Source organism: Bos indicus x Bos taurus, chromosome 28 (assembly GCF_003369695.1).
Source record: "Bos indicus x Bos taurus breed Angus x Brahman F1 hybrid chromosome 28, Bos_hybrid_MaternalHap_v2.0, whole genome shotgun sequence".
Lineage (NCBI taxonomy): Eukaryota > Metazoa > Chordata > Mammalia > Artiodactyla > Bovidae > Bos > Bos indicus x Bos taurus.
In genome coordinates, this window is record NC_040103.1 from 22,321,313 (window position 1) to 22,344,099 (window position 22,787).

At 36.3% G+C, this 22,787-nt stretch overlaps 1 protein-coding gene across 4 annotated transcripts in view; it reads right to left on the reverse strand.

The window, feature by feature from the left end:
* CTNNA3 (catenin alpha 3) overlaps positions 1-22,787 on the reverse strand; it is a 1,910,358-nt gene that overhangs the window by 81,440 nt on the left and 1,806,131 nt on the right. For all 4 annotated transcript variants that reach the window (XM_027530426.1, XM_027530429.1, XM_027530428.1 and 1 more), the window contains one exon: positions 3,688-3,793. In XM_027530426.1, the coding sequence (XP_027386227.1) occupies positions 3,688-3,793 (106 nt within the window). The remainder of the gene's footprint in view (positions 1-3,687; positions 3,794-22,787) is intronic.

Here is a 22,787-nt window from a genome sequence, read left to right on the forward strand (position 1 = left end):
ATTAAGATTGCTGGGAGAAATATCAATAACATCTTTGTAGTTACCTAATGGCAATGCCAAAGTAGTAAGTTGCATATGGTAATACACAAGAACTAGTATGGGGGTATTGTGGGGTGGGTGAATGACAAATTAGAGAACAATAATACCAGGGAAGTTCTCACACTGTTGTGAAGGTACTAGACTCCATATCAGACTTCTTTTTAAAAGTCTCTGATGCATTAAAAAGAATACATTTGAATCAGTTCTAATGAGGTGGATGAAACTGGAGCCTATTATACAGAGTGAAGTAAGCCAGAAGGAAAAACATAAATACAGTATACTAACGCATATATATGGAACTTAGAAAGATGGTAACAATAACCCAGTGTACGAGACAGCAAAAGAGACACTGATGTATAGAACAGTCTTATGGACTCTGTGGGAGAGGGAGAGGGTGGGAAGATTTGGGAGAATGACATTGAAACATGTAAAATATCATGTAAGAAACGAGTTGCCAGTCCAGGTTCGATGCATGATACTGGATGCTTGGGGCTAGTGCACTGGGACGACCCAGAGGGATGGTATGGGGAGGGAGGAGGGAGGAGGGTTCAGGATGGGGAACACATGTATACCTGTGGCGGATTCATTTTGATATTTGGCAAAACTAATGCAATTATGTAAAGTTTAAAAATAAAATAAAATTAAAAAGAAAAAAAGAAAAGAAAACGCTGAAAAAAAAAATTCTAGTCCTCACATATACTTTTAAAAAAAATAATAATAAAATAAAAGTCTCTGATGCTAGAAAAGATTGAGTGCAGGAGAAGGGGGCGACAGAAGATGAAATGATTGGATGGCATCACTGACTCAATGGACATGAGTTTGAGCAATATCTGGGAGATAGTGAAGGACAAGGAAGCTTGGCATGCTACAGTCCATGTGATTGTAGAGCCTGAGATGACTTAGTGATTGAACAACAATAAACACAATACATTTATGTTTAAGGGAATAACGCAGGGAAGAAAGGTTTAAAAAAAAAATCCAGAAAGGCTGAATATAAGCCTCCATCAATCTGATTTTATTCTATTCTACATATGAACTTTGAAACTTAATAGAATGAAATGAAATTGGCCCAACCAGTCCATGTTGGATGGAATTAGAAATTAATGAATGTTTGACCTTCTGACACTCTAGCAAAATGCAGACTGTAAAGTATCATAAAATTGTTAAAATTTTTTGAGCTATTAGATTGTTCAAAATTAAAAGCAATGTTCTGGCTTTCCTGGTGGCTCAATTGGTAAAGAATCTGCGTGCAATGCAGGAGACCAAGGTTCAGTTCCTGGGCCGGGGAGATCCCCTGGAGAAGGGACTGGCAACCTACTTCAGTACCCTTGCCTGGGGAATTCCATGGACAGAGGAGCCTGGTGTGCTGTAGTCCATGGAGTCACAAAGAGTCAGGCACGACTAAGCAACTAAGTACACACCATGTTCTGGAAGATTTTTTTCATAATACCATTGACAATGTAAAAATTACCTTGCTGATTTATATTATTAACTTTTATTCCAAAAACAATTTCAATAATTATTTTTGTCTAAATTTTTGTTATTCTATCATACAATATCTGAAGCATAATCATAACCTTCCCAGATAATCACTATAATGAGTCAGTTTCCTTTCTTTCAATTCTGTTTCTTCACAACCCTATTTATTTTGAACAAAATTATATCATATGAAACTACTTTATTATATGAAATGGAAGAGGCCAGAGAGAGAGTCATCTATAATTCTTCATTAGTCAGTGACTCCTTCTTTAAGCTTCTTTTAAAATGTCAAAGTTATATGGAAGTGAGAAAATACTTTTGCTTTCTTCCATGTAATTTGAATAATGCTAAAAAACAATAGCATAATTTAATACAGCTATAATTTTATACAGCTACATAATTTAATACAGTAATATCTACAAGGTGACCTAATCCAATTAAAAAGACTGCTTAAGAAAAAAGGAACAACTTCAAAGCGACACAATTATTTGAACTTTGAAAATTGTGCATTCTAAAATAAACAGAAGCACACTGGTTTTAAAAAGTTATGAGAACAAATAAATCTGTTTAATATATTATGGCTTCATTTATTCTGCTACTATTAATACTTTATCTCATAAAAGTGAATGCAATGATTCTAAAATATAGAAACCATGGGCAGATCTGGGCTTCAGTCACTTATTCACAATGGATCTTGAATTATGTTACAATAGAGTTTGTTTTTAACTGTAAAGGCTGAATATTAAAAGGGTTAATAAAATGCTCACAATGCTTAAAGTAGCAAGATACTGAAAAAGATATATACTACATATGTGAATATATCTCTTCATGAATGCTTTAAAATATTTGTCTGTTATTATTTTTCTTTATTTTTCCTCCTTTATATCCCCAGATATAATATCTAAGAAGAGAACATTCAAGTTCCAAGAAAAGGAGGATAAAAAGATTAAATAAGAAGAAGCAGCCCGATAAAGTTTCTCTTACAGTATATATGCAAGAAAAATACGAAATAGTTTCAGATTGAAAAAGAAAAGTGCTTTTTTCATCAAAGGGGCATAAATATGTATTGTGCTGTGCTTAGTCACTCAGTTGTGTCTGACTCTTTTTGACCCTATGAACTGTAGCCCACCAGGCTTCTCCGTCCATGGGAATTCTCCAAGCAAGAATACTGGAGTGGGTTGCCATGCCCTCCTCCAGGAGATCATCCCAACCCAGAGATCAAACCCAGTTCTTCCACATTGCAGCTGCATTCTTTACCATCTGAGCCACCAGGGAAGCCCAAAACATTGGAGTGGGTAGCCTACCCTTCTCCAGGGGATCTTCCTGACCCAGGGATTGAACCAGGGTCTCTTGCATTGCAGGAGGATTCTTTACCAGCTGAATTACCAGGGAAGCCCCCAAACATGTATTATGGGGTTGAATAATATAAAACCTACCAAGGAATATTATATCTCTGTCTGAAATATTAACTGAATATCTGAATACATTAACTAAAGAAACTGACAGATTTTTCAATTAAAGTTAAGCAAAAGGTACCTAAGCAAAAGGTAACTCTAATGATGTAGCTGCATCTTAGAAAACTGGAAGAGAGGCATGAGAAAGCTAAAGAAAACAAAGCATTGGGAGCACTTGTAAGGATTATACACTTCCTACATTTTATATATTCACTTCATTATTTTACTAATTACAATTTGTCTTGTAGTTTTATGGAGAATATCAGAGCATATTGCTAACACAGAAAACCTAAGATAATTTTGAAAAGTACTGATTTTTAAAGAGCAAAAATAAGAAATCTAAGGTATTAAGGAAAAAAATACTAACATTGGGTATTACAGCCAACTAAAATAATTTGAGTATATTTGAAACTCAGAAGTTGATAATTTAGAATAATTTGAATATGTTTAAAGCTCAAAAAATGTTTGACTAATCAGGCCATAAATAATAATAATGATGATAATGATAATAGTAATAATAATAATAGAGCCTCAATAAATAATTGTCTCAATAAATTTTCCATTAGTTGTGTCTTAATTAAACAAAAAATAATTCAATAATAGTTTAGGAAAAAACAGTCTAACAGAGTAAAAATTCAACTTTGTTCTAATCAATATCAAATGACAGAAAGCAATTAGCATGGACTTCCATTACATTCATTTATAGAGAACTCACCTGGTTGGCAATCTGCCGAGCAAGGGCATCCATCCTTGATCCTGATTCTGATATCATTTTAGCTGCATAGATCACATCAGTTGTATGCTTCAGTGGTCCTTTGCCCCTTAAAGTAAAAGAATGCATGTTTGTTGCTGTGGTTCATGCTAAGACACAAATACACACCCAGATTTGTACCTCGAAGTATAACCCATTGGCTTTCCATATTTCAGTTTTAAACAGCCCATGATTAGATTCCAGTATGATTTTTTTTTTTTTTAATTGAAGACCTATTGTGTTAAGACTCAGGATATTCTTCCAAGAAGATGGACTCTATTTGATCTTCAGTCCCATGACCTTCTTACAACAAACCTCAGCCTAAAGATACTTTTGGTGGATGCAAATCTCATAAGGTAAAGATATTTTCCTCATTCTAGTTGGAAACATGAGATTTTGAACAATTTATATGTTTAACAGTACATTTTGATTAGCAGGTATGTTTTTAATCCTCCTCTTTTTAGTCCTTTTTTTATGGTCTTTAGGTTAAGTGCTCTTTATCAAATTTACTGTCCTCCACAATTAGTTCAAAGTAAAATCATAGTTACTGTTGTTGTTCAGTCATTAAATTGTGTTCAACTCTTTGTGACCCCATGGACTACAGCACACCAGGCTTACCTGTGATTCACTGTCTCCCAGAGTTTGCTCAAATTCATGTTTATTGAGTCACTGATACTGTCTAAACATCTCATTCTCTGACACACTCTTCTTTTGCCTTCAATCTTTCTCAGCATCAGAGTCTTTTCCAGTGAGTCAGCTCTTTGCATCAGGTGGCCAAAGTATTGGAAGTTCAGCATCAGTTCTTCCAATGAATATTCAGGGTTGATTTACAACTGACTGGTTTGATCTCCTTGCTGTCCAAGGGACTCTCAAGAGTCTTCTCTAGCATCACAATTCGAAAGCATCACTTCTTTGGTGCTTGGCCTTCAATTGGTCCAATTCTTACATCTGTATATGAGTACTGGAAAGACCATAGCTTTGACTATACGGACCTTTGTCAGCAAAGTGGAGTCACATTACCTTGGACTGTTTCCCCACAACAGGCTGCTTACTATTTGTGAGTCAAGCAAGATAAATATCCACTTCATATCTTAGTTTCCTTGGTGATACATAATAGGAGCACCCACCACATGGAGTAATTCTAGGGACCACACGAGCTAATTTCTACAAAGTGTTCAAAAAATAGCTTTAAATGAAGTAAGCATTTTAATGAGCTTTTATTTTTGTCGTTGTTATTTTAAGATAGTTTTGTTTTCTAATGCCATGCAATAAAAGTTGGGCTTATTTAGGGATGTGCAACATAGTTAAGAAGAAGTGCACTTCTTAAATAGTTGGAATGGAATAGGAAGATATTTTTCTGTCTTTTCATCCCTCAAAAATAAATGAATCACCGACCTGAATGAACATCACTGTTCCAACCACCTAAAACTATTCCTCTTATTTCCAATTTCTAATCATCTACTGAATGCCAACATACTGGCATTTCCAATTATGTGGTTTATGCTCCTTGTTCCTAGCAGAAAATAGGACCCTGAAGAAACCACTCACTAATGCAATTGTTTTGATGCTTTCCTGGGAACAAGAAGAGTGAGGAAGATGGGAAGAAGGAATAAGCTGGTCAAGATGAGGAAAGGAAGATTCTGAGAGTCCAGAATACAATGGAGTTGAAAAGAAGCAGAGTAAAAACTATTTGTCCAATATTTTATTTACATCTTGGACCTATCTTGAGGGTAGATGCCCTGATGCTAAACCTAATAAAATGTGTTGTTAGAGAAAAATCCCTGTTCACTTAAGAGACCATTCTATACTAATACAAGATAGAGGGATTCATGCAAAGGAAAATGATCAGAGTATTGTACACCAGAAAACCTGAACATCAAATCAATAGTAACTGGTATTTCCAAAAGACCCTTTCACTGCACATTTTTCATACTGCCTCTCAAATTCATTATAAGCAAGTTTTCCTGTAAAAATGTAACATCACGGTTAAGATGATGAAAACCTGGCCTCAGTACATGGTTATCATCATATTTCTCCTCTTTGAATCTGCCAACACAGGCTGCTTTGAATTTTTTCTTAAAAAATCACCATTCATTATTACAATTTTTTTGCATTGCTCTTATCAAATTCACTTTATACATCAGTCAGGATTAGATGTTATGTACACGGTTATGTTCAAGAAAGGCACTGCGTTTCATTATGCCTATGCATCTCCAGAGAAAGTTAAACTTACATAAAGCCAAGTTCCCGAAAGGCAGTGCATCAATTTTCAAGGTCTTAAACAATGGAAAAAGGTTGTTTCTAAGAAGAGCAGCTAATGCTCACTTAGCTTAAGCAATGGACAAAGCATTCTAAGGGATGTAGCTAATATACACTTCCCCTCAAAATAATATATTTCCCCATATAAAATCCTAGGCTGATGAAAAGGAAATTACCTCAAACTTTAAATACACACCTTGTTATGAGACTACTATCTTAAACACATGTAGAACTTAAAAGTAACAATAATATATTATGACAGACTACAATTATTCTCTTCCTCATGCTTCTAATTAAATGTATCGCCTGGCAAGCTTTCTACTGATTGCCAAACAAAATATACATTTTACAAATGATTCCACATTATGCCAAGTTCCAGAGGAAGTGGCAATTACTGAAACTATGATAAATTTTTAACATTCTCAGCCTGAAATGTGCTATGTAATGAAGGCTTTTTAAATTGGAAAATACATTCAAAGGTTGTTTTCTGCCTTCATTTTCATAATGGGTTCTCAGGATCTCCTGTCAGCAAATTATGTCTTAAATCATTGAGTTTGGATCGTACAAAGAAAGATACCCAGAGGAGGAGGGGGTAGGCTTTGGAGATATTTTAAGGAAACCAGAGGCCAGAAATCTTTCATAAATAGTGGTTACAATAATAATCTATCTCTTCAAAAAGGAGGGCAGATCAAGCTCTGGAGCAGACAGTTTGCCAGTTAATCATTAAATTATATGTTAGAAGGTATAATGAGAAAGGCTGCAATAATCCAGTGATGTTGAGGCCACTGACAATTTTATTAATGCAAGTGAAAGGGATACATTTTGAAACTTGATTTATTGGTGCAACACAAACCTCTCAGCCATTTTAGATTTGGCCCCAACCTTGAGTCTCACTCCTCTCCTTGTCCTCTCTCAGGTTTTGACATCCATCCCCCTCCCCCTTTCTTTATCTTGACGACTATGAGAAACAAGAAGATGATATAGCTCATCAGTAACAGTTCAATTAACTAGAAATCTAGTTTAATTACAGAACCATATCATAGAAATTTTGAGGACTTATTTTATCTTTTTTAGGGACAGAATGTCTTTGAAATGACTTGCATTTTCTGCTACTGATTAAAAATAAAACAAAATGGTTAATTATATCTTTTGCACTTTGTAGCCCCTAAATCTCTGAAGCTCCAATACTTTGGCCACCTGATGTGAAGACCTGACTCATTGGAAAAGATTCTGATGCTGGAAAAGGCTGAGAGCAGTAGGAGAAGGTGGTGACAGAGGATGAGATGGTTGGATGACATCACTGACTCACTAGACTTGAGTTTGAGCAATATCTGGAAGTCAGATGAGCCTGGCATTCTGCAGTCCATGGGGTCACAAACAGTCAGACACCACTTAGAGAGTGAATAGCAATAACAAATTTTTGCTAACATAGTATCATTTCCTCTATGAAGGCTGACAACTTCCCCTTTAATTCTTTTTTCCTCTATCTTTATATAAAATAAAATTCATGACATTGTGGTTAACTTAAGAGATGGAAACAATGATATATGATGATATACTATATATTATGATCCATAATAGTAGTTAATACACTTACTATTTTTTATGTGCTAGGTACTATCAGAGGAGTGTGAAAAAGCTGGCTTAAAACTCAACATTCAAAAAACTATGATCATGACATCTGGACTCATTGGAAAAGACCCTGATGCTGGGAAAAATTGAAGGCAGGAGGAGAAGGGGACAACAGAGGATGAGATGGTTTGATGGCATCACTGACTCAATGCACATGAGTTTGAACAAGCTCCAGCAGTTGGTGATGGACTGCGAAGCCTAGCATGCTGCAATCCATGGGGTCACACAGAGTGGGACACGACTGAGGGACTGAACTGAACTCAGCTGAAGGTACTATCCCAAGGGAAGCCTGTGGCTCAGCAGTAAAGAATCCACTGGAGATTTAGGATATGGCTTGATCCCTGGGTTGAGAATAACCCCTCAAGGAGGAAATGGCAATCAAATATTCTTCCCAGGAAAATCTAATGGACAGAGGAGTCGGGCAGACTGCAGTCCAAAGGGTCACAGAGTTGGGCACGACGGAGCAACTGAACATACACACAAGTACTATCCCATACAAAGACTAATTTTTATAATAATTCTATAAGTTTATAATTATCCTTATCTTACAGATGAGACATTTGAGGAATGGAGACATTAAATATATATTTTATCAAGTTGCACAGCTAATAGGTATTGGAGACAGGATCTGAACTCATGCATTCTGGCCATAGGATCTTTTGTAATGACCAGTCTACACTATTTCCAATGAAATATACTAAGATCACGCTAAAGTATTTTAAAAGGTCTCCTTAGACATTGGTGCGAGTTACCAAGATTGAAACAGAGAGCAAGTGGCAAGGTGGCTCCCCAACAGTGATTTGCTCCTACACAGCAACCTCAAGGAACACAAACCAAATCTGCGTCCCAGTCCCAATTAAATAAAAATGAACTACATAACATAGGCTTTTTGAGTTTTGTCAAATTGTTGAAATAGCACCAGTAGCCTACAGTCTTGAGATTTCTTTCTTGAGATATTACAACTTTTATTTCCAATCTTAGTACCCTCTCTCTTTCTCCCTGGATTCTAATCACTAAATTCAAACCTCAATTATTATAAACGCCATACTAGACAAGAAACTGAATGCTGACTTTATTTATAACAAATAGATTGCTATATTATAAATCATTTTCTTACCTGAGAATCTCAGCTTTAGACATAGTTATTTAGACTTAGTTTAGACACGGTTATTTCATTCTAACACTCAAATTTAGTGCCGCAATAAAGTAGAGTGAAATGAATATAGACTTTGGAAATACATTTTGTCTTCATCCTAATACTTATTAGATATGAAGATTTAGGTAAATACTTTGTTGGTCTGAGCTTATTATCTCTTTGTTAGAGTAATGATAGTGTTACTTGCCACACAGTCAGAATGCATAAAATTACATATTTTACACAATATGGGGCACTCATTAGGTGCTCAGCCAATTTTACTTTTTATTTTTCTAAAGCCTTTACAAAGGATATTTTATTAAAATGTATCCTTTTTATTTTGAGAATTACAGCAATTGACAGACAGTATAAACTGACTTCAGTTCCTTGCTGACAGTGTAACTCTGTACAGCCTTGTCCATAATATTATTTCACTAAGAGAAAAACAATACAAATATAAACCTGCAAGTTTTGTCTGTGTATACTTGTTATTGTTGTTCAAGGTTGTCCTTTAACTCCATATAGAGAGTCAAATTACATTTAATGACAGATCTTTTGGTGCTATAAATGTCCCAAGATTAATGATTTAGCTTTACAAGGGTACTGGCAGAATTCTCTTACTTGTAATTCTGACTTCAGATACAAAAGAGAAAAGTAATTATCATGGAAGCAGCTGAAAATGATGAGATAAAGAGAGGTCCCAGACTCAAACAAGGACATACTGTTCCTCTACTATTCAAATATGAAACTTTAATTAGTCAACTCTCTCCCTCTGGATGTTACTTTCCCTTGTAAAGTGTCATTCTCAAGTTTTGAGGGCCCTATAAAAGTCCTTGAAAATAAGCTAGTGAATTATCAGCTAGCAATCATCCTGAGTAATTAGTATCCCGAGGAATCTTTGAGATTCAAGTCTGAAAAAGGTGTTGCCCCATGAAAGAGGGAAAATACTGTCTGAACATTGGATATGTATATATATTTTTTTCATTTTTGCTCCTCTCATTCCACATTATTCAGAAGAGCCTGGCTGCTATCAGAACAACACAAAAGTATCTTAAGGGCTTAACACAATAAAGGTTATTCCTCTAGCATGTCACAGTCAAGGTGGATTGTGGGGTGATGGTTCATGTTCCACACAGTGATTTAAGAACTCAGACTCCTTCTCATTATAAAGATAACCTAACGTCTAAGGCTGTGCGACCCTCAGAAGAATTCATTGCAATCAGACATCTGACATGGAAAATAAGTGAGGATTTCATGGGAAATTTTAGAGATGAGGATAAAAAGTAGAACATATCACTACCACCTGTGTTCTAGAATCTAGACACATAGATAACTGCAGATAAAGCTGGAAAAAGCGTTCTATTTGGACACAGGAAGAAAAGAAAACAGGGTTTTATGAACTCACAGCATTTCCTCTATATACAGTCCCAGGGGTGCTAAAATCCTCTATCTTCTTTTGTCACTTTTACAACAGAAGTCCATGCTCCCTGTGAAGGGAATTTTGGATGGCACCAAGTACGTGGGAAAAGAAAATTGGGAAAATCCCAAGTGTCTTCACCAATACAGCTGAAATTACAAGAGATATACTTTGCCTGGGCAGAGGACCAAATCTATTTTTTGTTTTGAAAATGTCACAGTGTAGATGGTATATTATTAACAATAAAAATTACATAAGTTTAACTTTGTGCATGGTGATAATCAGTTCAGTTCAGTCACTCAGTCGTGTCCGAGTCTTTGCGACCCCATGAATCACAGCATGCCAGGCCTCCCTGTCCATCACCAACTCCCGGAGTTCACTCAGACTCACGTCCATCGAGTCAGTGATGCCATCCAGCCATCTCATCCTCTGTCGTCCCCTTCTCCTCCTGCCCCCTATCCCTCCCAACATCAGAGTCTTTTTCAATGAGTCAACTCTTTGCATGAAGTGGCCAAAGTACTGGAGTTTCAGCTTTAGCACCATTCCTTCCAAAGAACACCCAGGACTGATCTCCTTTAGAATGGACTGGTTGGATCTCCTTGCAGTCCAAGGTGATAATAGCATTTCATATTCAATGTTGTATTTATTAATGAAACAAAAATAGGACTTATTTTAGAGATCTTTTTGGGCATTGGCCTGAGGAGAATACTTCTAAAGTTATTCAGTTCAGTTCAGTTCAGTTCAGTCACTCAGTCGTGTCCGACTCTTTGCGACCCCATGAATTGCAGCATGCCAGGCCTCCCTGTCCATCACCAACTCCTGGAGTTCACTCAGACTCACGTCCATCGAGTCAGCGATGCCATCCAGCCATCTCATCCTCTGTCATCCCCTTCTCCTCCTGCCCTCAATCCCTCCCAGCATCAGAGTCTTTTCCAGTGAGTCAACTCTTCGCATGAGGTGGCCAAAGTACTGGAGTTTCAGCTTTAGCATCATTCCTTCCAAAGAAATCCCAGGGCTGATCTCCTTCAGAATGGACTGGTTGGATCTCCTTGCAGTCCAGTACTATTTTAATATTATTGTTGCTACTGCAGTTGTTGTTTGTGTGTATACAGACTCTGTGTGTGTGTGTTTGAAGTAGGAATACCCTTCCTCATATGCAAAAACTAATTAAAAAAAAAAAAAAAACTTGAGACATAAATCTTTTACCTATTCTAAGCTCTTAAAGTTTTCTAATTTACTCTCCACCTAGCAGTGTTGTTTCAAATCCTAGACAGACTTACAAGTTAGAGGAGACTTCATGGAGTACCCTTAAAGGACAAAAACCACTGAACACCTAGGTGGATGCAGAAAAAGAATTAGAACTCTTTAATTATAATTCTATAGAGATATAATTTATTTATTTGTAGGCAAAGAAGAGGTCACCTGGAAAGACATTCTTATTTTTGTGTTTAGTAACACAGATAGACAACCTTCTTCAGTTCTTCCTGTGAAGATTTTACTATTTTCCTGTGTAATTTTTTTACTGAAAGCATGTATAACCAAACTTTGATGTGCTTACTATGTTCCAAACACTGTTAAGTTAGTCAGGTTTCCACATCCAGCACTGCTGCATAATGTGCAGAATGTTCACTGCACAAATTTAAGAGTTGCCATTCATATCATGAATACTCCCATAATTGTGCATATAATAATTTATGCAGCCCTGCATACTCATTCCGCTCCTAGAATCCATTCTGTCTTCTAATCAAGAAACACAAGTTTAGAAGTTCAAAGTCCCTTAAATTTTCTCCAAGCTGATATATGAATATCAGTTGGTCTAAATTTAAAAGCAAGGAATTCAGAGCCAATTAAAAAGAAATCATGTAGGCGGAAACATCATCATAAGTTTTCTGTTAGCATGCATCTTGAAGCATGGAATTCAATGGATGGTTCTGAATTGATGGAATGTTTCATAAGCTGCAAAACAATATACAAGGATAGAGATTCTCAGCTGTGATTCTGAATGGGGTCCTAGTAAAACATCATTATCTATCTATCTGAACACTCCCAAGGATTATGAAATAAATAATTTCTTTTCAATTCATTTTTTATCAGTAATCTAACATTTATCTTTCCCCCCTTTATTTTTTCACTCTACTTGAGGCTAAAAGCAGATATATTGAGAGAAAAAGAAAGTTGCAATTGTTGTTTGTTTTTTTTTCCCCTTCTCAATTGGACTTTTGAGTTTTGGTTTGGAGAGAGATGTAATCAGGTGGTGGGGGCCCGTAATTGACAATCAGAAGTTTTCTAGAACCTACAGTGAAACCATTAATGTTCATTTGAGAACCACAGCACTGCTGAAAATTGTGGTATATAAGTAGAAGCTTTTTCTAGTGACCTCAGCCCAATTTTTGGTTTATTAAATAAATTTAATATTCCACCTAAAGATCATAGACATCTAAGAAACTTTGCTACTATCTGTCATTTTTCTGATAACAAGGACATTCTTGTTATCAGCCTAAAGAGGAAACAACAGTTGGTAGTTTCATGGCTGCTGATTCTCACTGCTCAGTCTTCACCCACACCTGGCATCACTGTTTTATCAAATATTCTCTTAATCTTTCTTCAAGCAGAGTCTTTGTATTCATTTCCGATTGCTGCTGAATGAATTGTCACAAACTCAGTGGGCTTCCCTCACAGCTCAGAGGTAAAGAATCTGCCTGCAATGCAGAAGACCTGGGTTCGATCCCTGGGTGGGGAAGATCCCCTGGAGGAGGGCATGGCAACCCACTCTAGTATTCTTTCCTGGAGTATCCCATGGACAGAGGAGCCTGCTGGGCTACAGTTCATAGGGTCATACAGAGTCGGACATGACTGAAGCGACTAATCAGCAGCAGCAGTGATTTAGGACAACACAAATAGTATTGTACAGTTGCAGAAGTCAGAAGTCCTAAAGAACTTTCACTAAAGTCAAGGGGTTGGCAGGGCAGGCCCTTTCTGGGGACTGTAAGGGGAGAATCCATTCCTTTGCCTTTTTCAACTTCTAGTGGTCACCTGTGTTTCTGAGCTGTGGCTCCTTCCTCCATCTTCTGAGCACATTTCTGCAGTTGCTATTTCTGTCATCGCTTTGATGACCTTCTCCTTTCTGGTTTCTTGTTTCTTCTAGTAAGGACCTCTGTGATTACATCAAGTTGACCCAGATAATCCAGGATAATTTTCACATCTCAGTATCCATAATGTAATTACATAGACAAAGTCCCTATTGCCACTGAAGGTAACAGTTGCAGGTTCTAAGGATTAGAAGGAGGACACCCCAGAGAACCATTATTAAGGCTGCTGCAATCCTCAAGATTCATGACCAAGTAGTCAGACTTGGCTCCTATGAGGATTTCCCTGGACTTAGACAAATCAGCTTCAACAAATTGAAAGAGATCTGGCAGTTGCTTCTCCAGTTTGCAAGTTCTTTCTTTTTACAACCGCCAGTGAAACTTTCAGGTTCTTGGTTCTTAATTGCTTGCTTGCTCTATATTCTTCTTCTTATAATTCATTTCAAAAGGTGGGGCCTGAAGAAATTCAAAGACCTGGGAAAACCAGTTACCCAGAGAGACTATTTTTGTTCCTGGTGTTGTTCTTTCCTCATTCAGGACACAGTAATTTTAGTGCACTCTCTCGCCTCTTGGGGCTGTCCATGAAATCACACACATCCATTGCCTGAAAGTACGTCAAGTCTACCATGGAGGGAGATAAGCGGAGAAGTCCTAGTCTGAGGGAGATAGGGAACATTTTTCAGGTGATTTATTATAAATATTCATTGTTTCTTTCAGACCTACAGGTCTTGAAAATTCTGAAACATATTTTCATAAGATATTCAGAAACTATACCTGCTGCTTATGTTAAGGGGTCATTTTGGGACATTAGATTGAAATCATTTAAGAAACCTCTTGGAAGCAATCAGTTAAGAAACTGAAATAAGGGATAAATTTCTCAGCGGTGGCTCTCCAGACTCACATGGGTGGTGAAAACTGACACGGAAATCCATTTGTACGTGTCCTCATGCATGGAAAAGTAACCCCTGCGGCAGCAGCAACCCCTGCATCACCACCAAACACTAGGACTGTTAAGTCATTATTCATCGATACTTAGGACATAATGGGAAATCTGTACTCAGCACCAGCATTTGAAAACAGGTCTTTTTCTCGCCTTCTACACATTACTTCTCTGAGTGCACACATTAATCAAAGCCAATGTACTGTAAATACAATCACACTCTCCAACTGTGGGAGTCCCTCTTTTTCCTGTTGGCAGTGGCCTCGGCATTAATCATGTACACGATCTCTTACAGGCCTGGGCACATTTTCCAGCTTCCCCTTAAACCACTGTGATACAAGGACTGCTCCTTTTCCTTTAATATTGGACCAAATTTTATGGGTTTCATTTTCAATTTATGGAAATAATACTATTTAGCTTTTAATATTTCACATTTGACCTTCTTAAAACCAATATACCAACTCACTTTTTAATCTGGTCATGGCCTAATGTTATCCTAGGGTCCAGTTGAAGAAGCATAGAGAGGGTAAAAAGGCCACTAATTTAGTAAAGATTTCCCTCATAGATCAGTTGGTAAAGAATCTGCCTGCTATGCAGGAAACCCTAGTTTGATTCCTGGGTTGGGAAGATCCCCTGAAGAAGGGATAGGTTACCCACTCCAGTATTCTGGCCTGGAGAATTCTATGGCTGTATAGTCCGTGGGGTTGCAAAGAGTCCGACACGACTGAGCGCCTTTCACTTCTACTTTTTTTTTTTAATTTAAATTTATTTATTTTAATTAGAGGCTAATTACTTTACAATATTGTATTGGTTTTGCCATACATCAACATAAATCCACCACGGGTGTACACTGGGAACATGTGTACACTTCTACTTTTATCACAGTTAACAGATTGAGTATAGAGGGGGTTCAAGAGTCTGGCTTGCCACCAGTATCTGGCCTTGATGCTTTGGAGATGATAAAAACTGACAGTAAGGGATTTCTCTCATGGTCCAGGGGCTATGACTCAGTGCTTCCCAAAGAGGGGGCCCAGTATCAATCCCTGGTTAGGGAATTAGATCCCATATGCCAAAACTAGAAATTCAGATGCTGCAACAAAATTAGAAGATCAAGTGTGCCACAAATAAGATCTGGCACAGTTAAAAAAAAACCAAAAAACTGCCAGTTAATCTTTGGTATGCTCTCCCTCCTCTATTCTAGTCAATTATAACTGCATTTTATTAAATTTTAGAACACTACAAGGCCTACCATTGGCCTTGAGCTTATTGGGCTTACTCACACTGAGTGTGACTTGAGGTCTACTGGTTTATGTAGCTAGTCTTCTTGCTAATGTGCCATTGTTGCTGCTCTCCATTGATTTACATGCCATATTACATTATTTTATTGTAAAGTAACCCCAAAATGGTTTTCATTTAAGTAAATGAATGAAATAGGCAGCACTAGTTTAGAAAAACATAGTATTTTTTACTTCCTCCCCCTGTCAGGCGTAATATTCAACTACTTAACTAATGCTATGTGAGACAACAGGCTTAATGTCTTCTGAAGTAAAAGTTAAAACAATATTATTGTCAAACAGTAGTCATCCAGTACCACGTTCAGCTGTGTGATCCATCCTTCTCTTGTCTATATGTGACGGCCTTTGCCCAAAAATTGTCTCTTGCCATGGGGATAAAATAAACTCATGCCTTAGCCAGGTATTTGGACCTGTTTTTATACTGGATGGCTCCATGGAGAAAGTCACATGGTCATATCCGATGGAACTGTATTAAATTAACTGTATTAATTAACTGTATTAACCTAGTTTAGAATTGTATACTTAATGACTTATTTCTTATTCAACCAAAATTACAATAGAAACACAGAAAAGTCAGAGCTGAGACCTCCGTACCTCCATTCCTTTTTCTCTATAACTTTCTAGATCCTGTTGCTCTTTGTTCAGAGTGAGTGCTTTGGTGCTGCCCCTGTGGGGTGCCTTGGGTCATGGTGTCAGGATGTATCCTACCACACATCTCCTCCACCCTTTTCTGCATGGGGTCTATTCCATTCAAGGCCTGCCAGTTCTCTCTTTCTGAAAATAGGCCCCAAAGGTTTCCCAAAATTCTTTTGAAAACTTTAATTGTGGCCTGTGAGCATATTGAACTTGACTGCAATAGTTGCCTTTCTCTCCAGCTTAGAACTCCTCTCCAAACTCATGTTTGTTTGTTTGTTTTTTTTTTTAATGTTCTTTGAAATGTGAGACACTGGGATTCCAATTAAGTGGGGGTTATTTAGGAAGGAAAAATAGTAAATGAGGAAGTCAATGGCCATGATAGTTCAGTTACTCTGAATAAAATCCAAATTTGCAGCTCTCAAGAGGAACCTCACAGAATGTATTTCTGTGGTTTAGACTCTGGTGCTGAATACCTTTTTTCTCCTCCCTCAATGGGGAAAAAGTGACATTTTTCCCAGAGGCTAAAATCATGAAGATTGTGTCTGTTCCATGGGATTAGCTCCAAGAAAGCTAATATGTTTACGCTAGGAGCTGGCATTCTCAAGACATCCCCTCTTCATATTGAACTTTTGGTACTTTATTCAGGAAAACATTCATAGTTATAGCCAAATAGGTTGCTTTGCACCTTTATAAATCCTGCTCTGTCAAGCACAGAATGAGATAACACATGTTTCACCTCCACTTCCTATATATGCATATTTATTTATGTTACATGTGTACTATAGTGCTAATAAATTATGTCTATTACAAAACATATACAGAAATTTAAATTGTAAAGAGATCAATTAAAGATAAAAGAAATTATTTTAAATATCTTGCTAATGATAATGTCACTAAAACAATCTCAAGATGTAATATTCCCTTTAGGAGAAATTTAACATGAATATTAGGGAATGTAAATTCAGAGTTCAAACAGTCTTCTTAATAATTAATTTTATTGAGCCAGTTCTTGTCAATTTTGATTAGATCACCAGTGTTTTTTCATTGTAATGTGGCTCACCAATATCTCCTAGGAATAAGAGAATTGTCAACTCTGACATCCTGTTTTCTGTTTGAGCTTGTCTTCTAATGATCCTGTATGTTTTCACTGATTTTGTTTTATCTGAAAAATTTTTTTAAATGTATCCTATTTAGCTTCACTAAAACTAGATAATGCAATTCATAAACCCAGTTAACCAGGGACACATTGTGACATGTTGAAAACTACTGAACAAGTGAAGGTACCATAATCAGTCCTTTTATGCTGTAGAAAGCTCTTGCAGGGAACCAGTCAATCATTTTTTAAATACCATTAAGGATACAATTCTTATGTTTTGATAACAAAAAAATAAATCAAATTTCAAATATTTTATTTTCCCTGTCCAGTAGAGTACTTCATGGCCCAAATTTACTATTTAAAGGTGTAGTTCAAATGATATTTTTTCCATAAAACCTTTCTTGTTGACCAAAGCAGAAGATAAATATTTGGTTCCTATGAACATTCCTACCATCTTGCCTGTACATCTTTTAGAATTGCTTCAAGGACAATCCATGTTTGGGTTTCCTCGATCATCTGCATGCAGGGAGAACAGTGAGGAGACCAGTCATGGACCTACATATCATCTGTTGTTTAGTTGCTAAGTCCCGTCTGGCTCTTTGCCACCCCATGGACTGTAGCCCACCAAGCTCCTCTGTCCATGGCATTTCCCAGGCAAGAATACTGGACTGGGTTGCCATTTACTTCTCCAGGGGATCTTCCTGACCCAGGGATCTGACTCATGTCTCCTGCAGTGGCAGGTGGAATCTTTCCCACTAAGCTACCTGGGAAGTCATTATATATCATAGTCCTTCCAAAAATACATGTCTGAAGAGATAAGTTAATAATCACTCTACCCTAGTTGCAAATAAACTTTATAATTTTGACTTTTATATTCTTGCCTCTATTAAGTGTTATCAAATGATAGATTATTAGAAGACATGCAAAGAGGAGCTAAAAATGAGAAAAGGCTTGTTTTTTAAAAGATTCAAAATAAATATCAATTTCACAGTGGATAACCATCTTTGAATAACTGATATTAGGCAATGGGTGATTATCCTAAGACAGTTTTTATTCTAAAATTTTTAATGTGCATACATGTACAATTCAACATATTATACTCATCTATATATAATATATCTTCCTTCTCCTATTCTAAATTAGTTCCAGATAGAAACTATGCATGACCAGAAGGATATGTTTTTATTTCTCATTTTAGATACTGGATATTAGGAAAGGAATCATTATGGAAGTTACAGAACAACTAAAAACAGTTTATTCCTGTAAGAACAGATGCTATAGTAAAGACAACAGGAATTATTTTTAGGGACTTTTTAGAGCAGCAAAGAACTAAAGGTGAAGGGTGAATTCAAACTGAAGACCAACAAACATTACTGCAGATAAGAAAAAAAGAAGTTCAAGGAACAAAAGACCAAATTTATTTTTAAATACAGCTACTATTTCTGGAAGCATGGTAAATACTTCAAGGGTTGGAAACTCCAGGTTCTGCTCTGTTGTCTGAGAGTTGAGCGTGGGCATCCTTTATATTTTCCCACATACTCAGATGACTCCCAAGGATCACCAAAATGAGATTAATGATTTAATTTTCTTTTCAAAGGTTATGTTCTCTTCCTTAAGCCATACACATAACTAACTGTGGGGAAAGTGTACCAGGTCAGACTGGTAGAATTGCAAAGGTTTCCACTGGATTTAATGGGAAAAAAGTAAAGGGGAGTCAAATCATTTAAACTGATGCTTATACTGAGGATTCTGAAGGCCATGCCCACTACCAGAAGGGGGTCTCCTGCTATAGTCTGTCTCTTGGAAATAAAATTTAATATCAACCACCTGAGAAGAGATTCTTCATAAGCACTAACATATATCTTTGCTACAGTTTCTATATTAACAATGATTAGATTCACAACATAATGTCTCTGACTGTTGGACTAGCTTACCATTTGCATAAGATGACACTTTGTTTTGGTTAATCCTCTGCTGGATAGAAACATACATCTCTATTTCATCTCTGACTTCATACAATCTATGAAATAACAATAACCTCAGATACGCAGATGACACCACCCTTATGGCAGAAAGTGAAGAGGAACTAAAGAGCCTCTTGATGAAAGTGAAAAGGAGAGTGAAAAAGCTGGCTCAAAACTCAACATTCAGAAAACTAAGATCATGGCATCTGGTCCAATCACTTCATAGCAAATAGATGGGGAAGAAATGGAAACAGTGACAGACTTTATTTTCTTGGCCCCCCAAAATCACTATAGATGGTGACTGAATCCATGAAATTAAAAGACGCTTACTCCTTGGAAGAAAAGCTATGACCAACCTAGACAGCATATTAAAAAGCAAAGATATTACTTTGCCGACAAAGGTCCATTTAGTCAAAGCTGTGGTTTTTCCAGTAGTCATGTTTGGATGTGAGAGCTGGACTATAAAGAAAGTTGAGTGCCAAAGAATTGATGCTTTTGAACTGTGGTTTGGAGAAGACTCTTGAGAGTCCCTTGGACTGCAAAGAAATCAAACCAGTCAATCCTAAAGGAAATCAGTCCTGAATATTCATTGGAAGGACTGATGCTGAAGCTGAAACTCCAATACTTTGGCCACCTGATGCGAAGAGCTGACTCTTTCAAAAAGACCCTGATGCTGGGAAATATTGAAGGCAGGAGGAGAAGGGGACAACAGAGGATGAGATGGTTGGATGTCATCACTGACATGAGTGAGCAAACTCACGACGGACATGAGTTTGAGCAAGCTCCAGGAGTTGGTGATATACAGGGAAGCCTGGCGTGCTGCAGTCCATGGAGTCGCAAAGAGTCGGACAAGACTGAGTGAGTGACTGAAGTGAACTGAAAACTTTGAAATGGATGAAGCCCCAATTTAGGAATCTCAGACTACCTGATCACCATAGGTTCGACTTACAAATTTCCATCAGGTACAACTAATTTCTCTCTTACTTGTTCTTTTTTAAAGAATATAGTTGATTTCTAGTATTATATTAATATAGTATTATAGTATTTATAGTATAGTAACTATAGTGCTAATATAGTATTATATTCAGGCATATAAAATAGTTATTCAATACTTCTACGGATTAAACTCCACTTGAAGTTATAACCAAAAAAAAAATGGCTATATTTGCATTTACAAATACAAACAGCATTTGTCTTTTTCTGTCTCTGTATGTGTGTATATATATACACACCTTTTCTTTAACTAGTCATATGTTGATGGACACTTAGGTTGCTTCTATATATTGGCTTTTGTACATAATAATGCTGCTCTAAACAGCAGGGTGTATCTTTTTAAATTACTTTTTTTCATTTTCTTTCAATATATACCCAGGAGTAAAACTGCTGGATCATATAGTAGTTCTATTTTTAGTTTTTCAAGGGAACTTCAAACCGTTTTCCACAGTGGGTGCAACAATTCACATTTCTACCAACAATTTAATAAGGTTCCCTTTTCCACATCCTCTCCAACATTTGTTATCTGTAGACTTTTTGATGACAGCTACTGTGACAAGTGTGAGATGATACCTTATTGTGGTTTTGATTTGCACATCTTTGATAATTAGAGATGTGGAGATATTTTTATGTGTCTGTTAGCTATCTGTACATGTTCTTCAGAAAAATGTCTATTCAGGGCTTCTGTTCATTTTATAATCAGATGGTTTATTTTTTATATTGATTTGTATGTGTTATTTATATATTTTGGATATTAACTCCTTATCCTTCATATCATTTGCAAATATTTTCTCCAATTCAGTTGTCTTTCATTTTGTTCATGCTTTCCTTTGCTATGCAAATGAAAAGTTTAATTAGGTCTCCTTTATTTTTGTTTCTTTTGCCTTAGGAGACAGAACCAAATAAAAAAACCCAAATGAACAAACATTGCTACAGTTTATGTCAACATGTTCTACCTGTTCTCTCCTGAGGGTTTTATAGCTTCAGGTCTTACATTTTTGTCTTCAATCCATTTTGAGTTTATTTTGGTACATGCTATGATAGTATGCTATAATTTTATTCTTTTACATGTAGCTGTCCAATTTTCTAAGAAACATTTATTTAAGAGACTTTTTCTCCACTGCCTACTCTTGCTCCATCTGTTGTAGATTGATTGAACATAAATATGTAAGTTTATTTCTGATTTCTTTATTCTGTTGCATTGATTGATGTGTCTGCTTTTGTGCCAGTACCATGCTGTTTGATTACTATAACTTTGCAGTTTAGTCTGATATCAGCGAGTGTGATACCTCCAGATTTGTTCTTTGTTTTCTTAAGATTGCTTTGGCAATTTGGAGTCGTTTGTGGTTCCACATACATTTCAGAATTATTTTTTTTCTAATCCTATGAAAAATGTCCTGGTTATTTTGAAAGAGATTGTATTAAATCTGTAGATGGCTTTGGGTAGTACTGACTTTTTAACAATAATGTTTTTTACAATTTATAAGCATGAGATATCTTTCCATTTCTCTATATCATCTTCAAGTTCCTTCATCAATGTTTAAAATTTTCAGAGTATAGGTCTTTTACCTCCTTGTTTATTTCCAGGTATTTTATTCTCTTTGATGCAATTCTAAATGATTGTTTTTCTGCTTTCTCTTCCTGATAGTTCATTATTAGTGTACTTTCTCTTTCATTTTGCCTCCCCATTTCCTTGTTAGTTAAATCTGAATGCATCTGTTAGTTTTACTTGTTGATTAAACAGATTGCTCATCCTTAATATCACACAAGTTTTAATGTTACCCATACTAGTAAGTTTCAAATGTATGGCATTTTATAAATTAAAAAGCCCATTCCTACAGGTTATTTAATTTTAATATGTGGAACAAACTTGAAGTATAGTAATGACAATGCTTATCAGACCCAATTATGAAAGAAAATACTGATGTTTATATAAGCTAGTGGCTCAGTCAAGTTTCACATTCAAGAATTGGCAAAACAGGGGTTTGCCAACCTGATGTTTCTGATACTTTCTCTATGCTTAGGCTATCCAAGGTTGCCAGTTTTTTTTTTTTTAATTCTCTTTGAGGGCAAGAAAGAAATACAGCTCCTCTTTTTCCTGCGTCAAATAATTAAATATTCCAGTTTTCCTAAGGCTTCTTATGAAAAGCTATTTCATAAGAACCTTCAGTGAAGGTTGTTAATTATTGATGTATTTGACAAATAATTACTGATTATGTGTGAGGTACTTTCCTAGGCAATATGACAGATTAAACTGGCATAGCCCCTGTTCTATGATATAGAATGACTGAATGGAAATGTCACCTTAGTGGAAGGATCATTTGAACAAGGCTGTCTTCTCTGTTTTATTTCAAGCTTTATGAATGTAAAACTAAAAAAACAAGTCCATTTAGTCATTTGTTCATCCTGAATTTATTCAGTAAATATAACTACTGACCAGAATTTTTCCTGGGCATTTGGATTCTTGAAGCTTGAAATCTAACAGGAGATGTAGTTAATTGAAGAAATAAACAAATAAAACTGAAAAATATGATAAAATACTTGATTGGAGCATCAGGGAATATTAGTTGAAGAGGAAATCTGTACTAAGGTGTAAGTATATAACAAAAGT